This window comes from Aegilops tauschii, chromosome 5 (genome assembly GCF_002575655.3).
Source record: "Aegilops tauschii subsp. strangulata cultivar AL8/78 chromosome 5, Aet v6.0, whole genome shotgun sequence".
Lineage (NCBI taxonomy): Eukaryota > Viridiplantae > Streptophyta > Magnoliopsida > Poales > Poaceae > Aegilops > Aegilops tauschii.
The window spans coordinates 62,705,833-62,722,999 of record NC_053039.3 but is presented as its reverse complement, the minus strand read 5'-3'; the positions used below and the strand labels follow the sequence as shown (position 1 = coordinate 62,722,999).

Sequence of the window (17,167 nt, the reverse complement as noted above, 5' to 3'; positions counted from 1 at the left end):
AGGTCGACATCAATGGCTTCAAGATGCATGCACATCTTATTCTTCCAGTAGGGGTAATTAGTGCCATCGAAGACAGGGCACACAGCGAAGACTTTGATTATCCCTGCAGTCGACGTAGCTAAAACTCCAGGTGGTTAAACCGAATCACACAGAACAAGGGAGCACCTTGCTCTGATTGTTGGAAATATGCCCTAGAGGCAATAATAAATGGTTATTATTATATTTCTTTGTTCATGATAATTGTCTATTGTTCATGCTATAATTGTGTTATCCGGAAATCGTAATACATGTGTGAATACATAGACCACAACGTGTCCCTAGTAAGCCTCTAGTTGACTAGCTCGTTGATCAACAGATAGTCATGGTTTCCTGACTATGGACATTGGATGTCATTGATAACGGGATCACATCATTAGGAGAATGATGTGATGGACAAGACCCAATCCTAAGCATAGCATAAAAGATCGTGTAGTTTCGTTTGCTAGAGCTTTTCCAATGTCAAGTATCTTTTCCTTAGACCATGAGATCGTGCAACTCCCGGATACCGTAGGAGTGCTTTGGATGTGCCAAACGTCACAACGTAACTGGGTGACTATAAAGGTGCACTACGGGTATCTCCGAAAGTGTCTGTTGGGTTGGCACGGATCGAGACTGGGATTTGTCACTCCGTGTGACGGAGAGGTATCTCTGGGCCCACTCGGTAATGCATCATCATAATGAGCTCAATGTGACTAAGGCCTTAGTCACGGGATCATGCATTGCGGTACGAGTAAAGAGACTTGCCGGTAACGAGATTGAACAAGGTATTGGGATACCGACGATCGAATCTCGGGCAAGTAACATACCGATTGACAAAGGGAATTGTATACGGGATTGATTGAATCCTCGACATCGTGGTTCATCCGATGAGATCATCGTGGAACATGTGGGAGCCAACATGGGTATCCAGATCCCGCTGTTGGTTATTGACCGGAGAGGCGTCTCGGTCATGTCTGCATGTCTCCCGAACCCGTAGGGTCTACACACTTAAGGTTCGGTGACGCTAGGGTTGTAGAGATATGAGTATGCGGAAACCCTAAAGTTTTTTGGAGTCCTGGATGAGATCCCGGACGTCACGAGGAGTTCCGGAATGGTCTGGAGGTGAAGAATTATATATAGGAAGTCAAGTTTCGGCCACCGGGAAAGTTTCGGGGGTTATCGGTATTGTACCGGGACCACCGAAAGGGTCCCGGGGGTCCACCGGGTGGGGCCACCTATCCCGGAGGGCCCCATGGGCTGAAGTGGGAGGGCAACTAGCCCTTAGTGGGCTGGGGCGCCCCCCATGGGCCTCCCCCCTGCGCCTAGGGTTAGAAACCCTAGGGTGGGGGGGCGCCCCACTTGCCTTGAGGGCAAGTATCCCCCCTTGGCCGCCGCCCCCTCCCTTGATGGGATCTTGGCCGGCGCCCCCCCCCCTCCCAGGGGGCCTATATAAAGGGTGGAGGGAGGGCAGTAGCACAACAGCCTTGGGCGCCTCCCTCCTCCCCTGCTACACCTCTCCCTCTCGCAGAAGCTCGGCGAAGCCCTGCCGAGACCCGCTACATCCACCACCACGCCGTCGTGCTGCTGGATCTCCATCAACCTCTCCTTCCCCTTGATGGATCAAGAAGGAGGAGATGTCGCTGCACCGTACGTGTGTTGAACGCGGAGGTGTCGTCCGTTCGGCACTCGGTCATCGGTGATTTGAATCACGGCGAGTACGACTCCGTCATCCACGTTCATTGGAACGCTTCCGCTCGCGATCTACAAGGGTATGTAGATGCACTCCTTTCCCCTCGTTGCTAGTATACTCCATAGATGGATCTTGGTGAGCGTAGGAAAATTTTAAAATTCTGCTACGATCCCCAACACTGATACCAATTGAAAGTGCTAGTTATCGACTAGAGGGGGTGAATAGGCGATTTTTGTCAGAGTCTTCAAAACACTGGGGCTTTCAAGACAAATGATAGAAATGAACCTATTGACATGCAGCGGAAGGTAGACTACACTAGACAAGCCATAGTCAAGTAAGCAATGAAGTGAAAGCACGAAGACTATTAGCAGCTAGGTAGTATAGATCAGGATGGAAGATAGTTTGAAGCCACACAACAATAGTCGTCACACAGTGAAGTCAATCGAATCAGGCAAGCGGGCAAATGACTTCACGAAGACAAACGGTAAATAAAGAGAGGAAAGAAATAGAACCAGTTGCTTGGTGAGGACAAGGATTTGTTGGACCAGTTCCAGTTGCTGTGACAACTGTACGTCTGGTTAGGGAGGCTGATATTCAACTCAGAAGACCGAGTCTTCACCTTATTCCCCTTGAGCTAAGAACACTTAGTCCTCACCCAATCACTCTGGTAAGTCTTCAAGGTAGACTTCTGAACCTTCACAGACTTCATTCACCGGCAATCCACAATGACTCTTGGATGCTCAGAACGCGACGCCTAACCGGCTGGAGGATTCACAATCCTCAAGTGTAACAAGTCTTCAGGTCACACGGACAGAAAGACTTCAGTGATGCCTAACACTCTTTGGCTCTGGGTGTTTTGGGCTTTGTCCTTGCCAGGATCTCTCTCTCAAATGCTTCGGAGGTGGGTTGCTCTCATACGACAAAAGCCGTGCACTAACTATGAGCAGCCACCAATTTATGGTGTAGGGGGTGGGCTATTTATAGCCAGGAGGCAACCCGACCTGATTTGTCCGAAATGACCCTGGGTCACTAAGGAACTGACACGTGTCCAACGGTCAGATTTCAAACACACGCGGCAGCTTGACTTGGGCTACAAGAAAAGCTGACTCATCCAGCTCTGGATAAGATTTGCTCTCATTGTCTTCGCTCCAAGACATAGAATTTAGTTGAGCATCACTTCAGTCACTCTTTGACTTTGTTCACTTGGACCCCACTTAACAGTACGGTGGTTCCTATGACTCAACAAAGAAGAAAAGGAAACTACGAAACAGCTATGTCTTCGCACTCCATAGTCTTCATGTGAATGTCTTCTCGAGTCATAATCTTCGTCGTGAATATCTTCACATGCCACCATTGTCTTCAATGTCTTCACACATTTTTAGGGGTCATCTCTAGTAGGTAAACCGAATCAATGAGGGACTACTACCAGTGTTATCCTGCAATTCTCACAAACACATTAGTCCCTAGGGATGGCACCCGCAGCGTATGGGTACGGGTGGAGCTACCCCATACCCTTACCCGTCCGCCGTGAGTTTACCCATCACCCATACCCATACCCGTCAAGGGTACAATTTTTTCCCATACCCGTCACCCGGCAGGGTTTATGGGTACCCGCGGGTAAAAATACCCGCGTTTTGAACACATCAATTGAGTAGAAAATAGTTGTAAAAAGCAACATATAATCATAAATTATTAATAGCAACACATCTTAAACAACAATGTACAACAACATATTGTAACAACAACATATTCTCATAAATAAAAGTACTTGCCTATAAAGTGACATAAAAAATGTTAAACAACAACACATAATCATAAATAACAACACATATGCATACACTTTAAGTTCATGAAATCATGATAAATTATAGAGATAATTTGAATACATATTAGAGTTTTTACCTAGCATGATTAGGAGGGGAAATGAATACATTGGGATATTAACGGAAACCCACCTGTCAACATTTTAGATGGCTACATGGGTACGCGGGCATGGGTTATACGATCCCATACCCGTACCCTCTCTACCCGATGGGTATGATATTTTCCCATTTAAGTACCCATGGGTAATTTTCTGTCCCATACCCTTACCCTAATAGGGTTTTTACCCATAGGGTACGCGGGTAATGGGTACCCATTGCCATCCCTATTAGTCCCTCAACCAGGTTTGTCGTCAATAGTCCAAAACGAACTAGGGGTGGCACTAGATGCACTTACACCCTCCTTTATATACGGGGGCAGGGGCACCCTAGAACACACAAGATCAATTGTCTTAGCCGTGTGCGGTGCCCCCTCCACAGTTACACACCTCGGTCATATCGTCATAGTGCTTAGGCGAAGCCCTGCGCCGGTAACTTCATCATCACTGTCGCCATGTCGTCGTGCTGACGGAACTCTCCCTCATCCTCAACTGGATCAAGAGCTCGAGGGACGTCATCGAGATAAATGTGTGCTGAACGCGGAGGTGTTGTACGTTCGGTGCTTGGATCGGTTGGATCGCGAAGACGTTCGACTACATCAACCGCGTTACTAAACGCTTCTGCTTTCGGTCTACGAGGGTACGTGGACACACTCTCCCCTCTCGTTGCTATGCATCACCTAGATAGATCTTGCGTGATCATAAGAATATTTTGAAATACTACGTTTCCCAACAATGACAGGGATATCAAGATCAACAAGGATATTTAAAGTCTACATCATATTCAAGTTTTTCATATTCAATAGACTTGGCGGCTGACAGATATATATTTATGTGAGACACATTTTTGCTTACCTCAAAACGATCTTTCATGAGATTAACCAAGCCAGCTTCAAAGTCACGGCTGGTGTGAAGGCGGTTCAAGTAGCCCGCGTGAAGCTCCTGGGCATTAAATTGAGCATAGCTCTCCAAGTCCAATTTCCACTTTCCCTTATCAACAGCAGAAATTTCTTCTTTGGCGCTGTGCTTGGATAGGACAGTGGGGTTGCCTGGTGCTGTGTAAGCTGTCCCAGTAACTATGACTTCTTTGCTTTCTTGAGCCGGCTGAGCGGGGCTGGGCGGCTTAGCATTCTCTGGATCAATGTTCATAGGGTCCATGGTAACAGGGTGCTCCTCTGGCGGCAGATCATCTATGGCTGCTTCAGAAGTTTGGTGCAAGGATTCAGACACTGTTTGCTTCTCCGGGTCAGTACCCTTGGGATCTTCGGCCGGTTTAATAACCTTCAGTTTCTTGCTGGGCTTGGCCATAGCACTGAAAGAAAAGCATCTGATGAGATTAATATGCCAATTGAATAAAGTGTTAAAACAAGCGGGCTTAAGTGTTCTCACCCAGGAACAGTTTTGAACAGAGGGACCTGAGTCCCAGTAGAGTCGCCAATGGAAGAATGAGAAGTTCCCTGATAATTTGAATCAGAAGGGTTAAGGGGTTGTCGAAAAAGACCCACCTTGGGAAAAGCTAAGTCAGAAATCTGTGAAACCTCTGGACGGCGCTTGCGAGGAACCGGCGTATTGGGTAAGCCGGAGGAGAGAACCCCACCGCCACTGTTCCGGGTCGTGCGGCAAGCTTCATGCTGTTGCTTCTTCAAAATGAAGTTGGGATCCAAGTAAGCTAAAGGGTGAGAAAACCTTACTTTCCGGCTCGCTTGACGAACTTTCTGTGTTGGCAGAGGTTCTGAGTCAAAGGAAAGGATAGTTACCTCTTCACATCCACGTGGCTGCCTTCTGCGTCATCCTGATAGTGATCATTGTCAATAAGATGTACAAAAAAATGAGCCAAGGGAGTCAAGTTCTACCTCCGACTCATCATCATCCAAGTTAAATAACTCGGAGGGGGTGGTTTTCTTCTTGGCAGGCTTTTTCTAAGCCTTATTCTTTGTCCGAGTCTTCTTGGCCGGCTTATCATGCAGCTTCCTATTCCAAAAAGGAGAATCAGCCTGCAGAAATCAAATGGGTATAAGAGGACAGTTTAAGTGAAGAAATGATTAAACCGGAAATTGTTTAAAAACTTACAGCCGGCGGCTTGTTGAGAACGCAGAAAGGATTCAACCCTGTTTTGCTGCAATCTGCCAAGCTCTCATTCGGCAGAGTCTTGGTCATATCATTGATATCTTCATCAGTCAGCTCAGTTTGACAGTGGCACTGAGGGTCTTTGGCATGGCCAGTATACTCACACATTAAACTGGAGCGGCGGCTTAATGGCAAAATTCTCCAGGCGACCCAGCATCGGACTAGGTCGATTCCAGTCAAGCCGTTAGCCATTAAGGCCCTGATCCTTGAAAAGACGGGCATATATTTGGCCCGCTCTTCTGTGTTAATCCGTTCAGGCAGAGGGTGCCTGCTGCTAAGTTGGTTTTCACGATAACCCGACATAGGATTCTCCCCTTCTGGAGAAGTATCTTGGAAGTAAAACCAAGTTTGGTTCCAGTCCTTGGGATGACTGGGTAGTTTGGCGGCTGGGAAGGTGGCTTCTTTCCGCCCCTGAATCGAAATGCCGCCTAATTCTAGGCTGGGCCCGTCGGTGAACTCAGTCTGCCGGTTTAAATAATAGAATTCCCTGAATAGTTCTACAGTGGGCTCCTGTTGAAGGTACACCTCGCAGAACACTTGAAAGTTGCAGATGTTTGAAATGGAATTGGGCCCGATATCTTGAGGATGGAGCTTGGGAAAATGCAGGACATCGCGGAAGAATTTTGAGCCGGGGGGTGAAACCTCAGAGCAGATGATCAGTAAAGACTATTACTTCACCGTCCTTGGGCTGAGGAGGGATTTCTGTGCCGGGGACCCTCCAATGGATGACCTATTTTTTGGCTAAGACGCCTGTAACCCGGGAAATGACCCAGTTGCATGAGGTGACGGTCTTGGCTTTAGACATCTTTTTGGCTACAAAGGAAAATATATTGCCGGTTTAAGATTATGCTGTTAAGCCGGCCGGTGATTGAAAGGTAAGTGCTATAAGATTGACATGACTAAGCCGGGAGATCGTGCCGGGTCATACGGATTGTGAACATATATGCTGGCGGCTTAACAAGGGGACTAATGCTATGTGGCGGGTTATGGTCTATCGTATGAACCGCCCGCACGTTTCCAGTGCAGTGGATTTATGAGTGATTTTTGTTAAGTCATGGACAAACAGATTTCACGGATTAGTGCTAAAATTTTGGATCTACGGAGGTTCAGAAAAAGCAAATAAATTCTCGACCTAAATTGAAGGCAGTGGAAGAACTCATGTGTTCGGATGGATCTTATAAAGAAAAAGTATCTACTGCGATCGGAAAAGGGATGCTAAGCTACTACCGCGCGGTTTCAATATCATGTTTAGATTCAACTATGTGATCTAAAGAAGAACAGAGAAGAACTATGATGAACTGGGAAAACCCTAATGGAGATCTGCTATGTGGGAGGAGGAGTACTTACTGATGCTATTGGACAGCAGAGGTGCGCCGCGGTGCTCTGGTTCGTTCAGGCTGATGCAGCGGCCGGAGTTGAGGCAGTTGACGAAGGCTGACGGCGGCGGAGCTCGGGCGCGCAGAGGCGTTGCGAGGAGGAAGACGAAGACGAGGGGGCAAGGGTGAAAAAATGAAAAGGACTCCCTATCCCTATTTATAAGGAGATGGATAAAAGGCATGCGCGGGAATCGAGGAGGCCGAAAAATGATTATGTGGTTGCACGGACGCCTCGATTTTCGGGAGGTCCATTAAATATAAAGATATACTGAGATATTTTGGGCTTCGTGTGAAGTTAATACGAGATGACGTCATGGCGGGTTAACACAATTCTGTGAGCTAACGTCATGGCGGGTTACAACAAGTTCATAAAAGTTGACGATGGAAGATTTTGCTAAGTCAAGCACTGAAGATTGATGTGAACAAGTTCAAATCAACCTGGGGCTTAATGTTGGGGATATAACTACTGGGTATGACCCGCCCAGGAGGGGCCGGGTCATGCCACTGACGGCTTAAGATGAAGAGGCCCAAGAAGATATGGAGATGGCGGTTCATAAAGCAAGCTTGTTGAAGGCCCAAGACTCGGGGATGACTTGAGGCCCATGGGTGTGAACCGCCAGATGTTTAACTTGTATTGTAAGGCAAGCTTAGTTAGTTACCGAGCCGGACACGTTGTGTATGAGCCGGCCGGGACTCTGTAAGCCGCCGGGCATCAACCTGTGTATATAAAGGGGTGACCCGGCGGCGGGTTGACTCAAGAAAGCAACTGATCGAGAACTAAGTCAAGCGTATTCGCTCCCTGGTAATCGAAACCCAAGCAATACAACCTAAAGTAGGAGTAGGCTTTTACCTCGTTGAGAGGGGCCAAACCTGGGTAATGTTTAACCCCTTCAAGCTAACCTAGCTGCGATGGATCCACACCTAAGTCATTTTGCTATGGCATCTGCCGTGTTAAGTCCACGACAACAGCGAGCGCGCCTCCGGCCTGGCAAGGGCCGCCATCTCACCTCTGGCAGCCACCTCCATACCTCGACCTTACCGGCGGCGGCGACGACGACGAGTAGACGGCGGCTACAGAAGACGGTGGCGGCCACTGCGGCGACGACAACCCTTATCTAGTTTTTCTAAATGTTTTAAATGTTTTTGTTTATATTAATGTGCTGAGCTTGGGTAATATGACATTTTAATGTTTATATTAATGTTTTTGAGTTACCAAGGCTTATTTAGGTTTTTTTAGGGTTTAATTTCACGTCTGAAAAAACGGACAGTTTGGGATGCGGTCGGCCCATTGGATGCACCAACGGCTGCGCGACCGTAAGCAGACAACCGTGTCGTTTTCTTGCCCCGAACGAACAAAATCCAAACAAAACGGACGTGCGTTTGGGATGGTACTTTGGAGTTGGCCTGACATTCTTGCGCCAAATCCTTTCTTGAAGAGAAGCAAACGACAGACTCTTTGCCGCTCAATATGGATGGCAGAGTCGCACATGACGGCGTCCAGGACTTGATCCCAATCACTAAACTGTGCAGTCTACTCTACTTTCGGCCAGATCCAGCAGTATTATATTTGTAGTCTGCACACAGTAAAACCACGGCTTTGACCACATGTCGAACATGCCCTCATCTTTTATCTGAACTTGATAGGAACTTGCGTGCAGGTTCAACGATCACAAGGATTGGTCGGTGCATCATCACTAAAATAGATAGGATGATTTGACGCGGTCCACAGTCCAAATTCCATTTCATCTGCTTAAGACAAATTCTTAGCAGCAGAGGATATAACCTCCAATTCCAAGTCGCCAATCTTGACTTTCAACCTCTTCTTGGAAATTCTGCAACCGAGACGCCAGAGAGAGGCAGGTGATTGATTAGGAGAGAAAGCAATTTGATCGTCCATCCCCGACCGGCTACCCTCAATGGCTTCCCGGCGTGCACTTGTGCTCCTCGCCGTCGTCGCCTCGCTATGCCGCGCGGCGGTTGGTCAGCGTGCCAAGCCCCTGCTGCCGGGCGGGCCAAGCTGCTCAACTGCTGATAACTACACCGACGGCAGCCCGTACAAGAAGAACCTCGACGAGCTCCTCGCCGGCCTCCCCGCGGCCGCCGGGGGTAATGGCTGGTTCTACAACGGCACGGCTGGGGCGCCGGGGACGGCAGACCAGGTCTTCGGCCTCATCATGTGCTACGCCGACCGCAACGCAACGCAGTGCCGGGAGTGCCTGGCCGGCGCTCCCGCGGGGATCACCACGGCGTGCCCGGGGAGCCGGAACGTGCGTGCGGCCTACGACGCGTGCGTGCTCCGGTACTCGCCGCCGCCCTCCTTCTTCTCCACCGCCGACCTCGCCGTGAATTTCCAGGTGCGCGCCATCGCCTTCGCCGTTGACCCGGACAAGATGCTCAACGCGTGGCTCACGCTCATGACCGACCTCACGGGGCGCGCCGCGAGCTCGCCGTCGCGGGTGGCGAACGCGACCACGCCGTACGACGGCGACCCGGCGATGTTGGTGTACGGGCTGGCGCAGTGCACCAGGGACCTCAACGCCACCGAGTGCACCAGGTGCCTTGTCTCGATGGTCGGCCAGCTCCGGAGGCGTTTCACGAACGAGACCGGCGGCGCAATCAAGGCGTTCAGCTGCTATGTCAGGTACGAGCTTGGTGCTTTCGACATCACCCTCCCGCCTGAGCCGCCGCAGCCGCCCCCGCCGCCGTCGTCTCCACAGCCGGGAGGATCATCGTCTTCCTCAAGAACAGCGCTGGCGGTCGGCCTCTCCGTCGGTTCTGCAGCGCTGTTGGTCATTCTGGGCTCCTTGATCTGCCTCTCTCTACGGCGGCGACGGAGGAAGCGACAGCAGGAAAGGGAGCGGCAGCTGGAAGAGGGCAGCTTCTTCGACGGCGACGACCCGGCCATGGAAGATGACTTCGAGAAAGGGACCGGGCCGAAGCGGTTTCGCTACGGCGAGCTGGCCATCGCCACCGACAACTTCTCCGACGAGAAGAAGCTCGGGGAAGGAGGCTTCGGCTCGGTGTACAGAGGACGCCTCAAAGAAATGAAGCTGGATGTGGCCATCAAGAGAGTCTCCAAAGGGTCCAAGCAGGGGAGGAAGGAGTACGCCTCGGAGGTGCGGATCATAAGCCGGCTCCGGCACCGGAACCTGGTGCAGCTCATCGGCTGGTGCCACGGCGGCGGCGAGCTGCTCCTCGTCTACGAGCTGATGCCCAACGGCAGCCTCGACACGCACCTCTACGGCCGCAGCAACGCCGCCGTGCTCCCATGGCCGGTCAGGCAGGAGATCGTGCTGGGACTGGGCTCTGCTCTCCTGTACCTTCACCAGGAGTGGGAGCAGTGCGTCCTGCACAGGGACATCAAGCCAAGCAACGTCATGCTGGACGCCTCCTTCGCCGCCAAGCTCGGCGACTTCGGGCTGGCCAGGCTCGTCGACCATGGCCGAGGGTCGCACACCACGGTGCTCGCCGGCACCATGGGATACATGGACCCGGAATGCATGATCACCGGCAAGACCAACGCCGAGTCTGATGTCTACAGCCTCGGCGTCGTCCTCCTTGAGATCGCCTGCGGCAGGCGCCCTCTGGTGGTTATAGCTGAGCACGAGGACGACACGATGCACCTGACTCAGTGGGTCTGGGATTGGTACGGCAGGGGAAGGATCCTCGACGCCGCCGATGAGCGGCTGCAGGGAGAATTCAACGGGAAGGAGATGGAGTGCGTGATGGTCGTCGGGCTCTGGTGCACCCACCCTGATCGGAGCCTGAGGCCGACGATCAGGCAGGCCGTCAACGCGCTGCGGTTCGAGGCGCCGCTGCCCAGCCTCCCGTCAAGGATGCCGGTGGCGACCTTCATGCCGCAGGTCGGCACTTTCACTACATCTTCGGCTGCCACAGGCGGCACCAGCAGCACTGTCACATCTTCAGTTGCAACAGGCGTCGGCAGCAGCACTGGCACTTCTTCAGTTGCAACGGGCGTCAGCAGCAGCAGCATCCTAACAGCAAGCTCGACTGAGACATCCTCCCTGCTGAAATGAGAAGCAGATCAACATATTCTTCGCAGATGATTTAGACAGTTTTGTACAGGTGTATCGTAGATTCATGGTAATACAGAATTCGGTTCGTAGAAGTCGCAAAAAACAGCTGCAGAAAGCAAATCACGTCTAAATACTGGTAGCGGAATTTTGTTATTTATTATTCCCCTCGGCGCGGCAAAGAGATCACAGAAAGGTGGATCATCAACTATTGATTCACACAGTATGTATTCAATTTTTCTCTGTTTCGATAATTTACATTGAAAACGCCGAACAGCATCGCTTCCCCAACCTTACACCCACCCACACTCTTCAGTTTCCTTTGCCTTCTGACCTTCATACATCGCTGAGAAGTGCGGGTACAAAAGATGGTCCTCCATACACGCCGCGTGAGACTAAACAGCAGTAGCAACTGGAGTGTCAGGGTGAGCACCCCATTCAGTCCATGATCCATCGTACACGGCAACATCAGTTTTGCCGAGGCGATGAAGGCCCTAAAATGAGGAGGTACATTTTAGCAACACAGCCTAGCATCGTCAAAGTAAATCTTGCAATCTCAAATCCCAGGAAAACCTACCAAAGCCAATACACATGCTGTCACACCAGTACCGCAAGAGGTCACAATGGGTTGATCAAGTGATATACCTGATTCAGAACCACACCAGAAAAATTAGAAAAAGACTGGAAATACTATGGCCAATTGGCCATAGTTCATTTCTACACTAAATGCCCACTAAAACAAGCATAAACATGAGCAGCCAGGTACCACACAGAATTATTTATGCTGGACATTTGAAGAAAATCATCAAGCTTTACAATAACACAAATAAGAAGCTATGCTAACATTTGGAATGACACTATATTAGTTTAGCAGTTAACATGCACATATAATAATTTCAGCCTGGAGGGCATCACTAGCAGGAGGAAGTGTTCTGAAAATTTACATGGATAAAGTACATACCTTCTTGCTCGAATCGCTTACGGAGATCATCTGCAGGCAATAGCTTCTGTGTACTGTCAAGGACCTGCAGAAAGCCAATGAAGACTTAGCAACATCTATGCACAATGCAAATTTAACCAAAGTATCATGTTCAAAATACGAGTGCAAAACTGAATCGATTATTCCAAGTTTCAACCTGAGGAAAAGGAACGCATTTGCTCCCAGGCACATGCCCGCTTCTTATTCCCTTGCGTGGCTCTGGAACTGCACCATCAAATCTGGCGTACATTGCATGTCAGAGTATGTAACTGATAGGCATCACATACAGTTCAATGAAGCATTTCACCTTTTTCAGGAGGTAACAAACAAGAAGCACAAGTCGATATCATAAACCACATCAAGTATTACAGTTGGACAGGGCAAGACAACAAAAATATACTCAAAATGCAAAAAAACTGTGCCTACTTATTGACAAATAAATATTCTAGACTTCGAACCAGCCTTCTTGCAGAATTATTATGCAAGGTAAGGCTGTCTAGAAATTCCCTTCCCCAGACCCCACCTTGTGTGGGAGCTTTCGGCACTCGGTACGCCCTAGAAGGATAGTATGATGAGTCTGACTATGAAGTTATCCAAATAATTTGTGCTGAATAGCCACTTATTAGGGTCACTTTGTCATTTCTATGAGGTGCATTATAGTGCCACAGTATGCAATTATTTAGTTACTGAATGTCTACCAAAATCAAAGATTTTTCTGTTGCAGCTCCGGGAAAAAAACATTTTAACATGTTTGATAGTTACCACATACCAGATAAAACAGAACTGCCAATTAAAAGCCAGCATGATACATATACAAGCCTTAAAAGAATAAAGATGAAGGACAAGACTATGTACAGAATAAAGAATAAAGTATAATTTTCCAGAATAAAATATTAGCATTACCTAGGCTTCCCTCGAGCATCTATAAGTTGATGTGTCTGGGTCTCGATGTTCTCTTTCACCTGAGCAAATTATGTACATCAGTTATATCCAACATGCAGTATGAATTTAGTGAATGGCGACACAGTGGAAAATAACACCACTAACCTGACCAAGATTCCAAAGAAGATGAGGCTGCAACTTCGCTTCAAATGTGGTGGGACCAACCTGCATCGAACAGATAAACGTAAGTTCTTTTATATAACTATAAAAATGAAGAATAGAACCCATTACAACAGCTAATAATTACTTAGGTATCGCAATTAAGAGGATGGTAAATCAGTAGTACTAGTAAGACTCACTGAGATTCCAGATGCAGTATTGCCAAAACAAAAAGGAGGAGAGGTGTAAGACAATTTACCGATTGCCCCTGATAAACTTTCTCGATTGCTTCACTAGCAGCACTGGCTTTTAAGATAGCATCACTAGAGGCACTTGATTCGACATCATACCCAGAAGCACGCCATTGGGGCAAACCTCCATCCAAAACCCAAACTTTGTCATGTCCATAAGCACGAAACATCCTGTTATCAAGGTAACAAACAGCACGCAGTTAAGTACAAAACCTTTACAAATGAAGCATATCGCACATGCACTGGTAACAAAACTATAATCATCTAAGAATAACAGAAAACAAGAATTGTCTCTTGTTTCTTACAGAATTCTAGTCTATATTGTTTTTCCTGGTTCCGAGGAAGGAAAAAAATGGTAAACTTACCACCAAACACGAGCAGCGCTAAATAGACCCTTTCCATCGTAAACTACTATTCCATCTTTGTTGTAGATGCCAAGAGAAGACACAGCAGCAGAAAATGCTTTCTCAGATGGCAGCATGTGTGGCAGCTGACTCAAAAAATAATACATTCAGTTCATGTGAAGGTTGCAGACAGGAAAGGAAAGAACATAGAAAACAAGAATAGAAATAAAAATGTTTGTACTATCACAGTTAAGCTCGCTTGTGTAGCTATAAGAAACCAACTTCACTAACTTGGTGACTTTAAATCATCAAGTAATAAGGGGTTAAAAATAGGAATCGCCAGATCACAACTAAAACAAAACAAAAAAAGCTCTCTGAGTGTGTTCACTCTTTTGTGGCATGGCAGTTGCTGTTTTAGTGCCCCTTTTTCCTGAATTCTGGAGTTGCTAATGTTTTAGCTGCTGATACGCAAGAGAATAGCACTTCCAGTGTCATCCTCTACAAATGTTATGTATCCACATGGACTGATGTATTGAGTCGAATGTTTTGGTTCAATCTATTAATCAAACTGGGGCTGTCAACATGCCCTTGTTAAAAAGTGAACTGAGGAGACTCGGTTAATTCTCTAACTTGTGTTCTGGCCTACTATTGAAATGGATAATGCACAGCAATGCTGTGAGTATCTATGGTAAGAGATATCAATAAAGAAGTATAGAGAAAAGCACATATGTCACAAGTAAAGAAATGCAGAGTAATATAAATGAACGAAGTTCATACAACTAATCTGCAATTCACAAGCAGAACTTAAACTAGATGCTCGAAATGGACAATGATGTAACATGTAGAGAACTAACAAAGTTCATATGACTAATTTTTAACTCGTGAGCAGAACTTACACTAGATGCTCTGTCAGATATTCCATCGACATCAAAGAATAAGGCACCAGGGATATGAGCCACCTAGGAAAGGATGAAGTAAATAATAGGATCCTTAAATAAATAAACAACAAGTAGTAAGCATATAGAGCCATCAGCGAAGTGCAATGACACAACATTGAGCTGTAAAAATTTCCAAATTTCAAACCATGAACATAATACATGTAACCATTACCTGGTACTCCTGAAGGGGATTCCTTTGTTCTGCAGGCATATACCAAGAGGCATCAAGTACCTAGACAAAAAAAGTAAGAGCATAATAAGATACAATGTACGCCAGTGGACATATTTAACAGCAACAAAACTATCCTATGGATAGCATAGTTAAATGTGATTCCACCTAGTAGTATCTGTTCTATTATTCATAGTGAAGAGAGCCCAAGACTAAGTTCAATAATGTCCAGAAAGAAAAGGCTTCCAAAATGTACCATTTCTCAGTAACAAAGATTTCCTTTTCGGAAATAGGTTTATCCGTAGTGAATGCAATGTAAATTGTGCAGATGAAAAATGGCAACCGAGGGGCGTTGACTTTCGTTGCGAACTGCAATGTAGGCACTTCAATTGTTTTTTAAAGACTTGAGATTACTACTAGTGCTCAAACAACACCCATCAAAATCCTCTTCAGCTAAAATATCAATTCACGTAGCTAACATCACTAGTTTGGCAAAAAGATTTATCACTTGTAGCAGCGCTGATCAAATTGCCACGGCAGCAGAACCCCAGCCATATGAGTACTGTCTTAAATCTATATACTAACTGTACAACTGACATTGAGATTTCAGAGGGCGAGCAGAGCAGAATAGCAAGTGCTATACCTTCACATCGGGGTCCCTGAGGTTGGCGTGGAGCCACTCGGCGGACACGACAGGCTCCGTCCGCGGCACCGCGTGGATGGCGCCCGACGCGGCGGCGGCGGCCTCCGACACGGCCGACGAGGTGGCGTTGAAGCGCGCGGCGATCCCGAACCGCGTCATCGACGGCGACAGCGACGCCCCGCAGCCGACCTCCGCCGCGCGCGCCCATCCGACCCTTCCCTGCACGTTTCCAAAAAGCCGAACACCGTCAGACCTGGTGGATCGAGGCGGGGGTTGCAGCGGCAGGGTTACGACCGCGGGGAGCGTGCCGGCGGCGGTGGCGAGGAGGAGTAGGAGGAGGAGAGGAAGGGGGGTTTCCTTGGGGAGGAGCCGGGCGCCGCCGCGGAGGGCGAAGGCGGCCGAGGCGGCGCGCGAGAGGAGCGAGGCCGCCATGGGTGGGTAGGGTTCTAGAAGGTTCGGGGGAGAGTGATGGGTGGGAGTGGGGGTGGGGAGGGGAAGGGGAAGAAGAGGCGGCGATGGGCTGGCTGCCGTGGAGGGGAGGTGGGGTGGGCGTTGATGTTGACGTGGTGGAGTAAAACTGTGGTTAATCCCTGTTTACGCGGCGGCGCCCAACGCAATTGCCGTGCCGTGCGCGTTGGCCGCGGTTTTCCGGTGGTTTTTCATCGGTCTTTTTTTCGTGAACTCTAGCCTTTTTTTTCTTGTGTGCTGTAAAGATTACCAAGGGGCATGTGCACTGGCTTTATCGTACTCTTCAATATGACCAGCCTTATTGTGCTATAAGATCATCTCTTAAATAAGAGAAAAAAACCTTTTCTTATGATTATCCAACATGGCACCTCATTAACTACTTGCCACCTCACCACTTTTACTTATGTGACACATATGTTACTATCTAGACTCATTTTTTACTTATTAGAGTATCCACTGTGGGGAGTAACTTAGACTAGTAACATGCATATGTTAGTCTATGTTACTACCACCATAGTGGGAAGTAACATATGTGTCGTGAAATTGTCACGGCCGATGTCCTAGTGTAAGGACTTAGTCGTTAGGCCAACACATATGTGTAGTAGCTTGAGAGGGGTTGAGTGGGACGAGAGACGCGGGGTTTTTTTATCCAGGTTGGCCCCTCACGGTGGAGGTAAAAGCCTACGTCCTGCTTCATTGATATTGATCATGATGCTCACGATTACAAGGGTGCTCTTTTCGCTACCTGAATACACACGAATTAAGACTGGTTCCACATAGATCCACTAAAGACCAACACCAATCAAATCCCACGAGATCAACACAGGCACACCTTCAGGCGTCCTCCGATGATGCCAGACGCATCATCGAGACAAGGGCTAGGAAGGAAGGACCTTATTCCATCTTCAGGGTGTGGGAGCCGCAATCGCCTCGCCTTTTTGAGCAAGATACAAACTCTAATCAACCTCCAAAGAACACCTAAAAACAGAACAGGGATCTTCCCGCTAACAAGGGCCAAGGTCCATTGTGCTTCAATGACCAAAGGCCAGTGGAGACGAGGCGGATAGGTGCTGGCACCAACAAGAGGCGGAGAAACCCTGGTCCATGGGCAGACGTGAGAAAGGCAAAGGGGTCGTGCATGGAAAAAATGATTTAACATGGACCGTCAACT

General features: G+C 48.2%; 2 protein-coding genes across 3 annotated transcripts; one reads left to right on the top strand and one right to left on the bottom strand.

Moving 5' to 3' along the window:
• Nucleotides 1-8,920: 8,920 nt before the first annotated feature.
• On the top strand, nt 8,921-11,430 carry LOC109741505 (cysteine-rich receptor-like protein kinase 15). The gene has a single exon (XM_020300598.4). The coding sequence runs from the start codon at nt 9,046-9,048 to the stop codon at nt 11,164-11,166; it is 2,121 nt and encodes a 706-aa protein (XP_020156187.1). The 5' UTR covers nt 8,921-9,045; the 3' UTR covers nt 11,167-11,430.
• Nucleotides 11,304-16,045, bottom strand: LOC109741506 (thiosulfate/3-mercaptopyruvate sulfurtransferase 2). Of its 2 annotated transcripts, none has more exons than XM_020300599.4 (12): nt 15,823-16,045; nt 15,529-15,747; nt 14,889-14,948; nt 14,675-14,737; nt 13,800-13,924; nt 13,443-13,605; nt 13,190-13,249; nt 13,046-13,104; nt 12,300-12,381; nt 12,125-12,188; nt 11,741-11,808; nt 11,304-11,657 (listed from the first exon to the last, which is right to left on the bottom strand). In XM_020300599.4, exons 1-12 carry the CDS (start codon nt 15,958-15,960, stop codon nt 11,559-11,561), a joined length of 1,200 nt encoding a protein of 399 aa, XP_020156188.1. In that variant the 5' UTR covers nt 15,961-16,045; the 3' UTR covers nt 11,304-11,558. The 2 variants fall into 2 exon arrangements, with proteins under 2 accessions (XP_020156188.1, XP_073355935.1); XM_073499834.1 differs by having other exon boundaries at nt 15,529-15,749; nt 15,888-16,016.
• Nucleotides 16,046-17,167: the final 1,122 nt, after the last annotated feature.